The 17887-nt window shown below is 35.2% G+C and overlaps 1 protein-coding gene across 1 annotated transcript in view; it reads left to right on the top strand.

Annotated features, from left to right (window-relative positions):
- Nucleotides 1–324: 324 nt before the first annotated feature.
- Nucleotides 325–17887, top strand: part of LOC145999270 (uncharacterized) — a 63342-nt gene continuing 45779 nt past the window's right edge. The window contains exons 1-2 of the mRNA XM_083136207.1: nt 325–461; nt 16918–17516. Coding sequence (XP_082992333.1) covers nt 381–461; nt 16918–17516 — 680 coding nt within the window. The 5' untranslated portion in view covers nt 325–380. The remainder of the gene's footprint in view (nt 462–16917; nt 17517–17887) is intronic.

Raw genomic sequence — 17887 nt, 5'->3', positions numbered from 1 at the left:
TGTTGATTAGCATCTTGCCTTTACCTCCAGGTACTGATTTATATGAGTCTGGGTGAACCTCAGAGCCATGCAGAAACAGGGAAAATTTTCCGTTGTGCAGATCACCTGCCCCGGGATGAGCTTAGGTCTTCCGAGTGATAGCCAGATGCTCTACGAACTGAGCTATGGTGGTTCTTGGTAGATGACTATAATTTTCATAAATACCCTGCATTTACCCAAATTTTATTTAGCTACCCACTGTTTAAATACCCATGTCCCAACCCTACCCTACTTATGTCTTCAGTTTTCTTCATTCTAGGTTTCAGAGGATGACAGTTTGCCAAAGTTTGTGAGCTATCCATGCATAGACAAGCCAGACAGTCTTGCAGGACTTCCATAACATGTCTTCTGAATCAGAAAACCTTCTGAATGAAAACCCATCATCTGCAGACGAGAAGCCGAGAAGGGAGATGGGCTTTGAGGTAAAGTTACTATTTTTTACTTGAAGGAGTTGTGATGTACTAAAAAATACAGTCAACCCTTATTTGCTCTTGGGGTGGTAATAGATGTATTTCTAAGAAATGAAAAAGTATTATTTTTACACCTGCTGTTACTATAATAATAATGTAATCATGTATACTTTCTTGAAGAACCACTGTGAAAGAGATATGTAAGTATCAGGGTTCTTGTGAATAAAATTGTGTTTCATATTACACTATCCTCTCCTGTTTGGCACAGCAAATAAATTTTGTGTGTGGCATGGACCTCATTGTAAAACTATTTTAAAATACATAAGGAATGGAATATATCTACAGAACAAGATATTGCCATGTTAAAAAAATATATTTCAATTTCAATTGAGTTACGTAATGTGCAAGAGTTGCATGTGTTCATTATATTTTACCATACATTCTTGATAAATGTCTATGTTAATGCACTCATCATAATAAAATACTAGTAATGGAAGATGTACCTAGAGTGGGTAATAATAAACACCACATTTAGCTTTTCAATCTTATAACATGAGTGTTCATCGAGAACTTTTTAAAATGAGGTGGTTGAAATGCTAATTTGTAAGACAAATGTAGTTTTTTTTATATATACAGTGTGTCCGAAAAGTCATGCAACCCGGTGTTTACGAATCGTATAACGTAATAGCGAAATGGAATGAGAAGAAACGCTTTCTGCCAAGAGAATGTCCTGTATATTGGGAAAATTTAGAGAGACAAACATATGTAAGAACATGCATGTTTTAATAACAAATAAGCAAAGTGTTGCCAAAGCCGGAAAAAGATATTTGCAAATCGTGTATATTAATGCACAGAACTCACTGAGGTAAATTATTGCAACATTTCACAATACCAAACAACAAATTGGATGGCCATCTAATGAATTTGACAGAAAAATAACTTTGACGAAGTTTCAAAAACATTGCAGAAGGGAATAAATGGGCTGTTCCAAAAATCGATGTTTTCACAATATTACGAGGGACACTGGCAACACTGTTGGTGTCATGTGTCTCTAACAGACGTGTTTCACCTCAGGCTATCACACTAAGGCACTTCTAATGACAAAGGAGAAAGTTGGTTATTCTCGAACATATGCAATATATTACATACACCTTGCAACCCTGAAATGTGGGTATCACTACAAATTAAAGCAAATGTTTGAAGTGTCCACCATTTTTTTGGATACATAAGTTGGTTCGCTTGATCATGTTCTCAGATAGCTTCCTGAGGGTTGCAGCACCGATATTATTAATTTCCTGTGTAATGTTTCGTTTCAGCTCCTCCAATGTTCTGGGTTCCGTTTGGTATACTTTCCCCTTTAAGGAACCGCACAGAAAAAAATCTCCAGATGTTAAATCTGGCGAGCGACTGGGCCATAAATCCTTGGATATTAGACGATCACCAAAAAATTCTCTCAGCATACGAAGAGATTCATTAGATGTATGGCAATTTGTTGTAGCCAAACATCACATTCGTCTTCTTCCAGGAGAGCAACGAATTGCATTATGAGATCCCCGTACACAGCAGTATCCACTGTTGTCTCAAAGAATAACGGTCCCAAAATACGACGTCACAATATTCCACAACATACACCGATTTTCGGAGAGTGCAAGGGTAGTTCATGTTACTGATGTGGGTTTTCTGTCGACCAATGCCTGGAATTTTGGCTGTTGACATACCCATCCAATTAAAACCAGGCTTCGTCGCTAAAAAAACTTTATTCAGTACATTGACACCATTTTGTCGAATGATTGAAACCAATAGCAGTAACGCAACCATGCCGGGACATCCACCGCTTTCAATTCATGAACAACACAAACTCTATACGGGTAAAATTTCAATTGCCGTATAGCCTTGTGAGCAGTTGACTTGCGTAAGTCCAATTCTGAGGCGAGCTTCCGAACAGACTTTTGTGGCGACGTCACCATTCTTTGTTTAACACACTGCAGAACAACAGCTCCTAACACAGAAGGGCGCCCTGAACGTTGCCTGTCATGTACTGACCCAGTTTGGCGAAACCTTTGCACAAGACGAAAAATTGACGACATATCTGGAGAGGGAGTAGTCAGAAACTTGGCACGAAATGCTTCTCTTACGCAAGAATATGACGATGTTCGGATATATTCTTCAACAATAAACACTCTTTCCTGTGCAGAATATGGAATTTTAAAAACACACGCACGACGTCAGCATAAGTAGACACAATCTGGAATGCCGTTCGCGGCAAACAACAACCACCTAAGGTTCAGAAAACATAACAATTGATACACGTTCTTCTGTACCCACATTTCAGGGTTGCAAGGTGTATGTAATTTATTGCATATGTTCGAGAATAACCAACTTTCTCCTTTGTCGTTAAAAGTGCCTTAGTGTGATAGCCTGAGGTGAAACACGTCTGTTAGTGACACGTGACAGCAACAGTGTTGCCAGTGTCCCTCGTAATATTGTGAAAACATCGATTTTTGGAACAGCCCATTTATTCCCTTCTGCAATGTTTTTGAAACTTCGTCAAAGTTATTTTTCTGTCAAATTCATTAGATGGCCATCCAAATTGTTCATTGGTATTGTGAAATGTTGCAATAATTTACCTCAATGAGTTCTGTGCATCAATACACACGATTTGCAAATATTTTTTTCCGCCTTTGGCAACACTTTACTTATTTGTTATTAAAACATGCATGTTCTTACATATGTTTGTCTCTCTAAATTTTCCCAATATACAGGACATTCTCTTGGCAGAAAGCGTTTTTTCTCATTCCGTTTCGCTATTCTGTTATACGGTCGAAAACACCGGGTTGCGTGACTTTTCGGACACTCTGTATAACATCCCTGATAGAAACCTTTGTTCAGAAGATCAAAACACAGTATTTTATCATTTAATAACCAGTCATAGAAGATATTTCTTAGCTATTGTATATTTTACATAAGAAAATCGGATCACACATACACTGGAACCCCAAGTTCAAGTTTAGTTTAGTTTACCTCTTTAGCTACTACCTTCTGAGGAATATTTATTCTAAGTTACACTGTAAATGCATAGCTTGTAATGATTTTCTGAATTGGAGCAGCATTCAGATACAGCATGGACAAAATGGACCAAAGAATTATTTACCACTGTTATATTAGATTGCTCCATTGGAACATGCTGACTGTCTTCTGTATTATTTCAAGTATTCTGCCTGTCTACTCAAGTTTCTGCCCATCTGTATTTTTACTGAAATCATAGAGCATGTCTCATGCCAAGGTGAGTGATCTGAGGTCAGATCACCCAGACTCAAATATATAGGTACCTGGGGGTAAAGGCAGCTGGAGAATGGTGCTGATCACATCACCTACATTGTGAACCAAGATCGAGAATGTGTGTAGCTCTATCCCCCACATCCCGTTCCCCTAAATGTGTCTTAATGACAGTCTTAATGGCACAATGCAATATGCATGGGGGACTTTACTATAGTGTACGCCACAATTGACATTCAAAAGAGTTGCTACATCTGGTTATAGCCAATTTTCTTTGTCCCTGTATCCACTAGGGTGTATCAAACCTCACATCCCCTTTGTTTTAGAAAGTCTTAAGACATGCAGTGTGCAGAAGTTTTTGTGTGTTTTTTTTTTAACAACCTGTGATTTTTTAGGCTCAGTCAATAAATAATGAGGCAGAGGATATTACACCAAAACTATGGTAGTTAGAAATGGGTCGATGGGTCTGAAATCGAGGTGCAGGTGTGACAAACTGATTCACACATGTATTCCCGCCGGATGGCGTTACGTGTCTGGCAAGGTATGCGCAAAGGCTGCTAACTGAGCAGCGGCCATGTCCAGTCATTCCATGTTTGACTGAAACGCGTAATGGAGGCTTCCAAAGAGGAGCAATGGGGGTGTTGTGCACTTCTTGACAGCGGAAGGTGTAGGGGGTCGTGAAATCCATCGACGAATGGAAATAATATATGGGTATATTGGTTGCACTGTATGTCCCGTGCAGGAGTGGAACAAACTCTTTGCCAAAGGACACGTGGAGTGGGGCACCAAAGTGTGTCACAGACCAGCATGTTATGCAGGTGGATGAACTCATCAAGACAGACCGTCATGTATGAGTGGATGACATTTTGGCATCATGATACTGCCCACACAATCATCAAGGACACCTTGATGTTCTGTAAAGTGTGCACTCAATGGGTCTCGCAATGTCCAATTGCCAGGGTTGGCCCAGGTGGGCCCATCCCAGTTTTCCCCATGCATTTTTTTTTTTTTAGAAAAACCCACCAAAAAGACAGACAAAATGTGTAGTTTTTTAAGAAAATGTTGTAAATTATTGCTTTAAATACTTGTGAGGTTCTACAATTGTCAAAATTTTTTGGAAAACTTGTAAAGAAAGGCTTAGCAGAGCTTTAAATACTAAAAATGATGAATGTAGTACAAGTCACAGTGAGTTTTTTCAGGCTATTTTCCTCAAATCATGCTAGAAATGGACTTATATATATCTAAGAAACAAAATAGAAAAAGTATCACAAATTTTTAGATAAAACCTTTGCATTTATTGATGTAGCATAGTTTAATAAAGCTTATAATTTTTAAATGTGGGAACATTTTGGTTATCAGTTACTTCATTATGTGAGTGGAAATGATAGTGGCAGATCATAGTTTCAACTGTGACAATCAATTGATACAATCAATTTTTGCATGCATAAACATTACAAGGGAGAATTGAGTACATTTTATTGAAATGTCGTTAATTGTGGCATAATTAACTTGGAACACACTTTAAATGATTTTTGTCATTTCTCATCCTAATGGGTTGCTTGCTTATGCAGTAAAATTTTATTTATGTCTGGTTAGGAGCTCCATACCCATGTAAGTCATGCATCTTCATAATACTGTATGATAGTAATACCTATCATAATTGGAGGATTTGGAAATTGATTAGTACCTCTAATAAATAATTGGGGCCCCCGACATAGCCTTCCCATGATTAAATAATATAAGATTTTTACTACTACCACCATCATTAACTCTGCTATTATCAGGAAGAGTTGTAGAAAGTGGTGCAGGAACTGGTTGAACAGTGTATCCTCCCCTATCTGCAGGAATTGCACATGCCGGAGCCTCTGTAGATCTATCAATTTTTTCATTACATTTAGCAGGAGTCTCCTCTATTCTAGGGGCAGTAAATTTTATTACAACAGTAATTAATATACGAACTATAGGAATATCTATAGAACGAGTGCCATTATTTGTATGATCAGTAGTAATTACTGCAGTTCTCCTATTATTATCACTACCAGTTCTAGCAGGAGCAATCACCATACTACTAACAGATCGAAATTTAAACACCTCATTTTTTGATCCATCTGGTGGTGGAGATCCTATCTTATATCAACATCTATTCTGATTCTTTGGACATCCAGAAGTATATATTCTAATTTTACCAGGATTTGGAATAATTTCACATATTGTAACTCAAGAAAGAGGTAAAAAAGAAACATTTGGAGTTCTTGGAATAATTTATGCAATAATAGCAATCAGATTTCTAGGATTTATTGTATGGGCACATCATATATTTACTGTAGGAATAGATGTTGACACGCGAGCATACTTTACTGCAGCTACAATAATCATTGCCGTACCAACAGGAATTAAAGTATTTAGATGAATTGCCACACTCCACGGAACACAAATTAATTACTCCCCTTCAATATTATGAGCATTAGGATTTATTTTCTTATTTACAATAGGAGGATTGACAGGAGTAGTACTAACTAGCAAATTCATCATTAGACATTGTACTACACGATACATACTATGTTGTAGCACATTTTCATTATGTATTATCTATAGGAGTAGTATTTGCTATTATAGCAGGACTAGTACATTGGTTTCCACTATTTACAGGAGTAATAATAAACCCAGATTGATTTAAAATTCAATTTATCTCCATATTTATTGGAGTCAACTTAACATTTTTTCCACAACATTTTCTAGGATTAAGAGGAATACCACGACGATACTCGGATTATCCAGATGCATATACAATATGAAATATTGTATCAAGATTAGGATCAATCTTATCATTTACAGCAGTAATTATTATAATTTTTATTACCTGAGAGGGTATAACAAGTGCTCGACCAACATTATTTAACCTACAACAAGCATCATTAATTGAATGATATCAAATATCACCTCCTTCCGAGCATACATACTCAGAACTTCCGATACTACTTATTAACAACTAATTTTTAAGGTGGCAGAGAAGTGCATTGAATTTAAGCTTCAAATATAAGGATTACCTTTACGTAAAAGTGGCAACCTGAAATCAAATAGGACTACAAGATAGATTCTCTCCATTAATAGAACAAATAATATTCTTCCATGACCACACAATATTAATTTTAATTACAGTATTAGTAGGATATCTAATAACATCATTATTTAATAATAAATTAACAAACCGAATACTTTTAGAAGGACAAGTGCTAGAAACAATATGAACAATTATGCCAGCAATTACCGTAGTTTTTATTGCACTACCCTCACTACGTTTATTATACTTATTAGATGAAATTAATCAACCTTCATTAACCCTAAAAACTATTGGGCATCAATGATACTGAAGCTATGAATACTCCGATTTTATAAAAGCAGAATTTGATTCATACATGACCCCGACAAATGAAATAACAATAGTCTCATTTTGATTATTAGATGTGGATAACCGAACAGTATTACCAATTAATATAGATATTCGAGTACTAACTACATCTGCAGATGTATTACATTCATGAGCCATGCCATCCATAGGAATTAAAATAGATGCCACTCCTGGAGGGCTTAACCAAGCAGGAGTAAACATTAGTCGAATTAGTCTATTTTTTGGACAATGTTCAGAAATTTGTGTATCTAATCATAGATTTATACCAATTATTATTGAAACTACAACTCACAAATCTCTTATTAATTAATAAAAATTATGCAAGAATCATTAGATGACTGAAAAGTAAGTAATGGTCTCTTAAACCACAAAATAGTAATATAACAACTACTTCTAATGAAAAGAGTTAGTTAATACATAACATAGGAGTGTCAAACCTAAATTATCTTTATGGATACTTTTTTATTTATTTATTTATTTATTTATTTATTTCAGAAATTGAACGCAACAGGTATATTACCCATTAATGGCGTTCATTATACAATAATTTTGTGATAACATTATTGAAATATTGCACAGATGAATGTAGTATATAGACAGAAAACATTTAACAAACATATAAATCTTAGGTTCTATCGTAATTTATGTAATTTTAGTATACTCCTTTTCAAAATTGCGGTCGGGCAAAATAAGTCCACACTGTTTTCACTTTTGATGGTATCATTAAATGTTTTACACATTCCAAATTGGGGATATTGTCAGAGCGTTGGTTCTATTACGAGGGAGGCTGAAGAGTTGCCTTCTTGGTCGTAATTTGCTTGAGGGCACGTAGAAGTCGAGCTGTGACAGGGCGAAATGAGCTTCAATGAGATTATTTAAAATTTTGTGGAGGAAAATGAGCTGATGCATGATGCGTCTGTTGTTGAGAGTTGTTAGGTTAAAATATCTGAGAAGGTTCTCACGGGATTCCATTTGAGGGTATATACCATCTAGTTTGTACTTTAAGTGTCTTAAGAATTTACTTTGAATTTGTTCTATTTTGTTTATATCTTGCTGGGTTTGAGGGTGCCACACTATGCTTGCGTATTCAATTTTCACTCTAACGTAAGCATTATAAAGCATCATTATGGTTCCGACATTTTTGAACTCTTTGCATGTACGCATTATAAATCCCAGAAGTCTGTAAGCGTCGTTTGTTACAAAGTTAACGTGCGCGTGAAATGTAAGTTTAGAATCAAACAGAACTCCTAGATCTTTGATTGTTTCTACCCATTTTATTTTTTGTTTATTTATGCAATAGTCGTATTTTATTGATGTAGTGTTTCGAGTATATGACATTTGGTAACATTTTTCGCTATTTAAGATTAGTTTGTTGCTTTTGCACCATTCCACAAGACTGTTTATGTCCGCTTGTAACTCGGTACAGTCACTGTAACTGCAAATTCTTTTGTATATTTTTATATCGTCCGCAAAAAGTAGTTTACCCGATTGATTCAGATGTTCGTGAAGATCATTTATGTACATGAGAAAGAATAAGGGACCAAGGTTAGAGCCTTGGGGAACTCCGGATGTAGCTTCAAATTCATCGGAAGTATTTCCCTGAAACGTTACGTACTGTTTGCGGTTTGTTAAGTAGGATTGACACAATTGTAACATCGGATTCGATAGATTGTGTGATTTCAGTTTCTCTATTAACATTCTATGGTTTACGGTATCAAACGCTTTCGAAAAATCTGTATATATTACATCTACTTGAGCTCCGCTATCCACCGCGGTTGCGATAAAATGAGTTATTTCGGATAGGTTGGTACAGACAGACTTTTTACATAAGAAACCATGTTGATAAGGAGAGATCACTGATCGTATGTGATAAGAAATGTGCTTGTAAAGAATTTGCTCTAAGAGCTTGGCAGGTGCTGCCAGGACTGCTATCGGTCTGTAATTCTCTACATCATTTTGCTTATTTGTTTTTGGTATCGGGGTAATTTTTGCTAATTTCCAAATATCTGGAAATGTTGAGGTGGAAAGTACAAGATTGAACAGCGTGTGCAGGGGGTATTTGAGTATATCACCGCATCCTTTAAGTATGTAAGGCGGAATTTTATCGGAACCAATAGATTTTTTCGGTTTAAGATTTTTAATGGCATCTTCATTTCTTTAAGACTAATATCTGATAGGTTTAGTTTATCGATTTCACTGTAAGTTTGAATATTCAAAGTCTTATTTTTTCCATCATCCTGCCGGTACACCGATTGAAAATATTTAGCAAATGCTGTTGTTACTTCTAGAGTGTCAGAAAGTACTTTACCTTGATATTGAAAAGGTTCTGCTCTTTTTTGTTTTTTCATATTTTTGGCAAAGCTGAAGATGAGATTAGGGGTATGAAGTATGTTATACTCTGTGCTTGAAATATAATGCGTATATGCTTTTTGAATCCCTTGTTTAACAATATTCCGAAGTTCTTTAAATTTCTCATGATGATGTTCAGGGTGGGGAGCGTTATTTTTCCATTTTTGCCTATGATATGCTTTTTTCCTGATATTCTTTATAACTTCCCATGAGAACCAGCTCGGAAATTTCTTCGGTTGAGTTTTCGTTAAACTGAATTATTCTATTTACAACATTTATATTAATTTATTTTCTATTTATAATTATTAACTACTATAATTATAATAAATTATTAAATAATAACAATTTTAAAATAGAAAATAAACCAAAAATTAAATACTGAAAATGATAACAAGATTATTCTCGTTATTCGACCCAACATCATCAATTATACATTTATTACTAAATTGAATAAGAACATTCTTGGGATTATTAATACTCCCAACTCCATTTTGATTAATACAGTCACGGACCTCTATGTTATATAACACAATAATAGTAAAATTACATGAAGAATTCAAAACATTTTTAGGAATAATTAATCACCAAGGAAGAACTCTAATATTTATTAGTATATTTTCAATAATCTTATTTAATAATTCAATAGGATTACTCCCCTATGTATTTACTAGATCAAGTCACTTAGTCTTTACCCTAACCTTAGCCTTACCAATATGATTATCATTTATACTATTTGGGTGAATTAAAAATAGATCATGAGAGTTGCCATTCTTATAGCATTTGAAAGCTTATTGTGGAGTAGTTGGAATAAAGCCAACTTACGGAAGGTGTTCACATTTTGGTATGATTGCATTTGCAAGTTCTCTCGATCAAGCAGGAGTAATTACTCGTTCCCTTTCTTATTCAGCATTAATGCTAGCCAGATATTTGGAAGATGTATAAATTATTCCATTTGGATGAAATCAGCCAGACAATTAAAAACGACAAACTTATAATTTGGCATGGTTAATACATGGAGGAGGTATTTATGCTTGAAAAGTCCAAAAAATAATGGGAAAACACAACTGTGAACAAACTGTTTTGAAGCAGATTTAAAACATTGTGTTACATAGTATTTTTGGATTATTTTATGGTCTATGGCATATGAAATAAATTAGAAAAACTGTGTTTGTAGCATAATTCATTCCAACATATGTACAACACTGCATTCGCAAAATAATTTGTTTCATAAACTGAAGTTCAGAATGGATTTGATTAATTGATTTGGTTTATTTTACTTTGCTTTTTGTGCAACTTTTGGCTAATTTGCAAAGATAGGGATGAGTGATGATGTGATGAAATTGATGAATGGAAACTCACAAACATCCATGCCCAGACCGGGATTTGAATCCAGGACCCTTGGCATTGTAGCACGATGTTCTAACTACTCCACCACAGGGACCGGCGAAGTTCAGAATGAAATATTCACTAATGGTATTAACTGAAAATGTGCATAACCTTGAAAAACATGTAATTTAACATCTAAATTTGAGTATCATTATGGAGGAAGAAGGTAGCAAACCTAATTAAGAAAATTCCTCCATTATTAAAGTTGTTATGTTATGTTACCGTGTTGTTTGTTAAAGTGTTCATCGAAACAACTACTCAAATTTGTGTCATTTTCATAAACGATGATGCATCCAAGTACACACACACACACATATACATACATATCGATTTCTCTTGTTTGTTGTTTCACTGGTTGAACAATTGATTTGCTTTATTTTACTCCTCTTTTCTGCCACATTTGGCTAATTGCAAAGATAAAAACTAGTGATATGATGAAATTGATGAAGGGACATACAAAGAATATCCCATGCCCAGTTTGGGATTCGAACCAAGGACCTCTGGCATCCTAGGCATTTCTCATCTTAGAGTAAAATGTTATTAGTCCTCACCTATAATCAGGTGGCAGTGTAGAGTACCGTTGTTGACTACCAGAAAGAAAGAAAACACTGGTAATGACATATTCTGTACCCCCCCCCCCTACCCGTTAATTTGATTCTTGGATACACCAAAGTATGTGCCTCCTTTGGGAATGCAACCCTGAAAACTGATCACAAAGCAACAGCATTAACTATTACACCATCCAGGAAGAGTTGAATCAAGTTGTTGGACAAATATTTTAGAACAGAAATATTAAATAACTATTCCCTCTGGAGCAAGGGTGTGCTTAGCATCAGAAAAGGGAAGGAAATAGAGTGGGCAGAGCAAAGCAGTACATGCTGCTGTGAAGGTTGGTAACTGCAGTCGCTTACTCCTCTCCAGGCAATCCATTTCTCTCTCTCCCATGTTCATTGATGGAGCCATCTAACTTTACTACTTGTGCAGAGACTTGTTTTTGTTTGCTTGCTCCAGAGAGAGTTGGGACAGGGTGTAAAGCAATACATTTGAATGTTATGATACATTACTACTAGGGGAAAAATGTATTTAATTTTTTTATATATTTTAAATATAACCTGAAAAAAACAATAAAACCCAGTTTTGCCCAGGTTTTATCTGAAAGAAATAATAATGAAAAACCCACCTGGAAAAAACCTGGGCAAAATACCAATCTTGCCTATTGCATGACAATGCTAAACCACACACAACCAACACAACAAATAATAATAATAATAATAATATTTTTTGTCATTAAGCTTGTACAGCAATAGACAACATCAAGAACAAAATACATGTAAAATATATTATAAAATAATATAAAATTATAACCCCTTTTATGTTTAAGTTGCACTAGAATACAATATTTTTAATTTCAAAAAATTCTTGAGTTGAGTACAATGGTGTAGCAACTAACCAGGCATACACTTTATGCTTAAATACATTCATAGGCATATTTGTCACATCAAGAGGTAGCTTATTAAATAGCAAAACTGTTTAAATAAAAATGTATAAATAACTTACGTGAGTGAGTACTCACTCACGTAAGTTATTTATATATTTTTATTTGAATAGTTAGTGAGTAAAATGCACCATTGTAATATGTTTTATAACTGTTCAGGGATTTTGAGAGTCTAGGATAGGGTATATTTATATGCCTGCTGTTTCTTGTAGTATATGAATGTGCATCTTTTCTACTTTGTAGTTGTGGCAATTTTTTTTACATACAACAACACTGTGTAAATATATAGATTTATCACAGTCATAAATTTTAACTTAATGAACAGTGGTTTACAATGAACTAATTTGTGTGAGTTGGTAATTATTCTCATGTCTCTTTTCTGCAGTATTAAAATTTCTTGTACATAACTGCAGTTCCCCCAAAGTAAAATTCCATATGAAATAATGCTTTGATAGAAAGCAAAGTAAGCTGATCTTACGTAATCTTTAGGTACATGACTGTTTAGATTCCTTACCAAATATATGACCCTGGAGAGCTTGGCAGTTATGTATTTAATATATAGCTCCCATGATAATTTATTATCAATGACAATACCTAGAAATTTCACATTGTCTGAGCTATTATCAATCGGGATGTCTCTAAGATGAAAAACGTGTGCTGGGTTTTACTTTCATTCAGCAAAAACCATTAGCTCTGAACCATAAAGAAGATTGATACAGGGTATTATCAGTTATGGCTTTAGTAGTGTTAAAGTCAGAGCTGGCATTAAAGAAGGTAGTATCATCTGCATACAGTATTGTGTGAGCAGTGACACAAAATTGTAAATCATTCATCATGAGAGCAAACAATAAAGGTCCAAGAACCAAACCGTGAGGTACACCACATTTGACCTCTCCATTCCTATGCAGACAATTTGTTTACGGTTCTGAAGGTTTGAATGAAATAGATCTGTACCACCAATGCCGTAGTATGTGATCTTTTTTAAAAGTGAAGTGTTCTCTACACAAAAAAGCCCTGCTCAGGTCACAGAAAGAAGCCTGAGCAAAGTCCTTAGTTTTGAAAGCCTTAAGTACATTTTTGACTAAAGAGTCCATGGCATCAACTGTTGACTTACCCTTCCTGAAACCAAACTGTGATTTGCAAATTAAGTTATTATGGTCCAAGTAATTGCATAATTGATTCTAAAACTTTTGAAAATGCTGGAGTCAGTGAGATGGGAAGGTAGCTGGCTAAACAATTTTTCTCACCTTTTTTATAAATTGGTACAACACTTGATAATTTCAACACATTTGGAAAAGTTCCAAAAGGTCAGTGGAAGAATTATACAATGTATGATTTTTTTCACAAGATTACTGGATATATCATAGATATCTACACTATCTGATGGTTTCAGCTTTTCCACAACATCTATAATTATCTCTGGAGTTATTTCAGAAAAAAACAAATGTTATTTCAGATTGTCTTACGCTATACTGTTCAAGTAAGTTGGATACTGTTTCAGAGGGTCGTACAATGTTGTTACGAATTTCCTCAACAGAATTAATACAAAACTTATTAAAGTCATTAGGGGAGATTTCTATAACATCTTTTTTGGTGTATTTGGCAATCAAATTAATTAATTTCCAGGCAGTCTTGCATTTATTCCTGGATGCCTCAATATTAGTTAGATTATACAATTTCTTTGATTCATTTATAGCCCATTTGTATTCCTTTCTTGCCCTCAGGTAGATTGATTTAGCCAGATCTGTCTTATCCCTCTTAAACAAATCTAAGTATAATAGAACCCTACATTTCATACTGACTAACTTAGGAGTGTACCAACCAGCATTATTTTTGGTATTTTCTTCTTATTAACTTTGAGACTAACTTTACACTTTTTCTGGGGAATACCCCTATCATCAATATCTAACAATACTGTTAGAAACTTTTCAAATGTTACATCAGCCAATGTGGGTTCTGTATCCAAGGACTAGAGGTTTACTTAACAGATCTAGCCAGTTTATATTACAGAGCAAGTTCCTGAAGTTTAATATTTTATCATCTGTTATTGGTCTTGAGATCTCTATTTTAGATTCCTTACAGTTACAATCACACGGTTTTAAGTTATGTATTTTTATCCAAGGAGAATCATGATCTGAGTATGCAAATGCAGTTACATCACATGTTATACGAGATGTTTTTATATTTGTAAATATATTATCCAGTCATGCTGAACCCCTAGTGTGTTTATTATTCATATAGTTAAAAGTTAAACTGCCTGAGCAGATTTTTAAATCCAGTCACACTTTGTTTATCTTCTGTTACATCAAAGTGAGAGTTTAGATCACCACCAATTACAATACTAAAGTGTTTCCATTGAGACTTACTGATAAATGTAACATTTCCTCAAGTTTTTAAAGAAAAAGAGTAGGATTCCCATTAGGTGATCTACTAGTTTCAGGTCTCTAATAAATGAACATGTGGCTTCAAAGTTTAATTCACTACAGAGGAATTCAAAACCTAACTTATGACTAGCATGTACAAATGCATTTTTTATATATATAGACACTACACCTTGTTGAATTTTTCCCTACTATAACTGTTAAACAGATAGAAGTCATCTAGTGTTTCGAAGGAAATTTCACTTTTATAACACAAATCCTCACTTAGACAAACAGCATCAAAACTATTTCCATTAGCAAAATCATTAATAAATTTCATGTTCTTTGCCGAATCCCTGTATATTGAGATAACCTATCTTTAAGTCCAATGGAGTGTGAGAGTTAGAACAACATGCTCTAACTTCCCCATGAGCATTCTCAAAACCAAAATTAACACCTGATTGTTAAGAATATGAAGAAGTGATACATTTGGGTTTACTGATGATATTGTTAGGCATATATAAGTTAGATTGGTTTGTAGATATAGATATAGGCCAAGTTTCACTAGTATTACACTTGGCCACTATTACAGGTTTCCCTGCTCCGTATGATCAGTTACAGCAATATTCATATGTTGTCTAACAATTAGCCTATCCTGAATAATCCTGTGTATAATTTTACACAATTCCAATTTTCCATTTGCATTCGAATGTTGGCCATGCCTGGTATGCATTTGTCTAGCAAGTTTGGAACTATTAATAACCGTTACATTTTGAAATTTTTACATACATTACTGTACATGCTATTAGCTTTCTCTACTTCTTTATTGACAATAGACCAGCTTCTGAGATCATGGCAGTGTGGAACATTTACTACAATCACATTTGTGTGAGTCAGCCTCCCCAAAGTCTTTCGCAGTGTAGCTACAGCATCAAATGTTTGATCTTTGCTTACATCATTTTATCCACCAATTAATATGGCAAAGTCATCAGATGATAATTCTGAATATTCTTTGTTCCCTACCACCTGTTCAAAAGTTGCACCTGGTTTCACAACACTTTCAATTTTTAGATTATCAGCACATTTTGAAGAAGTTAGCATTGAAGATAAACCACGCCCATGACTATCAGAGTATATCTTGATCCTGCCCATTCTTTTATTCTTATTTCTTTGTAGGTTAGGTTGCACTTCACCTATTTCAACTTTCCCAGTGAGCCCTGGTTCACCAACCTGGTCCCCTTATGTATCCTCCTCTCTGCCCAAGACTGCATACCTATTATCACTAATAACAACACCATCACCCATTATGTGATTCCTCTTCTGGCTCATAGAGTGTATTCTCTTCCCATGCGAAACAATTTGCCACACAGTTCAGCCCTTGATACCACTAAACCACAAGATCATCCCTTGCCCAACTGCAGGTCACATGCCTCCAGGTTTTTATTTAACAGCGCATTCTCACCCTACAATGTTTCAATATCAGCACAGATATTATCTCCAGAAGAGTGCCTTCTTCCCCCTTACCACCACCACTCTGTGCACTCGCCACATGTGTAACGGCCACATTGGACTGTAGACCTACACACCTCGGACACATCCATTCAGTTCCCTCACTTGCCAACTCGTTGTCACTTATACCTACGCATCTAAAAATGGTTCCACAAATTGCATAAGATACCATTTCGAACAGTTCTTCTACATTTAACACACCTAATATCGGTGATCACACGATTTTTTGAAAGAGCTACACAGGATTCGACCGACTCAACTGGTGCCATCTTGTTTCCTCTCATTCCTCCTCAAAGGAATGTCAGAAAAAATTCAAGTGGGAAGTCCAGATCTGTCCCCGTGTGACTTCCACATCTTCGATGAGCTCAAAAAAGAAAATGCTGCGGAGACAACAGTTTCAATTGGACGATGACGTCAAGGAGTACGTGTCCAGTTGGTTCCAACAGCAGCCAAAGGAGTTCTACGAGCATGCCATTTTGTGACTGGAGTCACAAATGCCTAACAGTGGCAGGCACTACTTCTGAGGGACGTTACGTAAGTACTGTGAAATATCCTCTGCCTCGTTATTTATTGACTGAGCCTCATAAATAAAAAAAATCTGATTATTTTTTTATAAGAAGTAAAAAAGACATTTAAATTAAAGATCATAATTTTTAATCCACACTGCTTGTGATTGTCTTTCAGAAGGTTTCTGCATCCTGGTCTGATGATTGTGAAGACAGTTTGGCTGTTCAAGTGTCTGACAGAAGTTTCTCTCCTGTGAAAGTGCTCATAAAGTCTGAATCAGAAAGTGCCGATCCATTCGTTTGTGAACAAACATCTCTGGAGAATGTGTGGCTTCCGGATGAGTCATGTGTCAAGACTGAAACAGAATCATTCAAGGAGCCTCGTGATGTTGATATCTCTGTTGACATCAAACCATCTAATCACTGCAAACAGGATGCTTCTGTTGACCTCAAACAATCTAATGAGTGCATAGATGATGCTTCTGTTGACAGCAAACTATTGAGTGAGTACATGAAAGAAAATTTAGTTTGTAAAGTGGAAAATGTGAGTGGTTATAGTTGGATTCAATTTGAAGGCAGAAATCAGGAAGTTCCTAGTGGGCAAAATGTTCATGAAAGTGAAGGATTTTATCCATGTTATCATGGACAACTTGTTAAAAAAATGCCATTTGAGGACAGTGACAATGGTGAATTAATTTTAAGTGAAGATAAGGACATGAAGTATTCTGTAGAGAATCCTGATGAGGTGGAAGGCGAAATGGCAGATCCTGCAGATAGGTAGGTGAAGAAAATTTTAGTACAAGGATTGAAAATGAGCATGGCAGTACTAAGGTTCAAAATTGGACCTTATTGCTTGTAGATTATGATTCATGTAATTTCAATTTCTGTATTGTGCCACCAGTGCTGCAGGGTTACTGGTCATTCAATATAAGATTTTCCAAAAGTGTCCATCCCACCATGTCAGATTGGGATAAAATTTGTTACATGATATCATTAGACATAAATTCCTCAAATTCTGGGAATTATGCATGAATTATTGGCTCCGGGAATTATGTTTGAATTCTACTTGATTTTTTTTCCATAGACGTGAAAAATTACAATTTTTATTACCGCCCACAACTTCACCTTTTATGCAAATAAAAATATTT

The sequence above is a fragment of the Lepisma saccharinum genome, chromosome 15, assembly GCF_977018435.1.
Source record: "Lepisma saccharinum chromosome 15, izLepSacc3.1, whole genome shotgun sequence".
Lineage (NCBI taxonomy): Eukaryota > Metazoa > Arthropoda > Insecta > Zygentoma > Lepismatidae > Lepisma > Lepisma saccharinum.
This window is presented reverse-complemented; position numbering and strand designations above follow the sequence as displayed.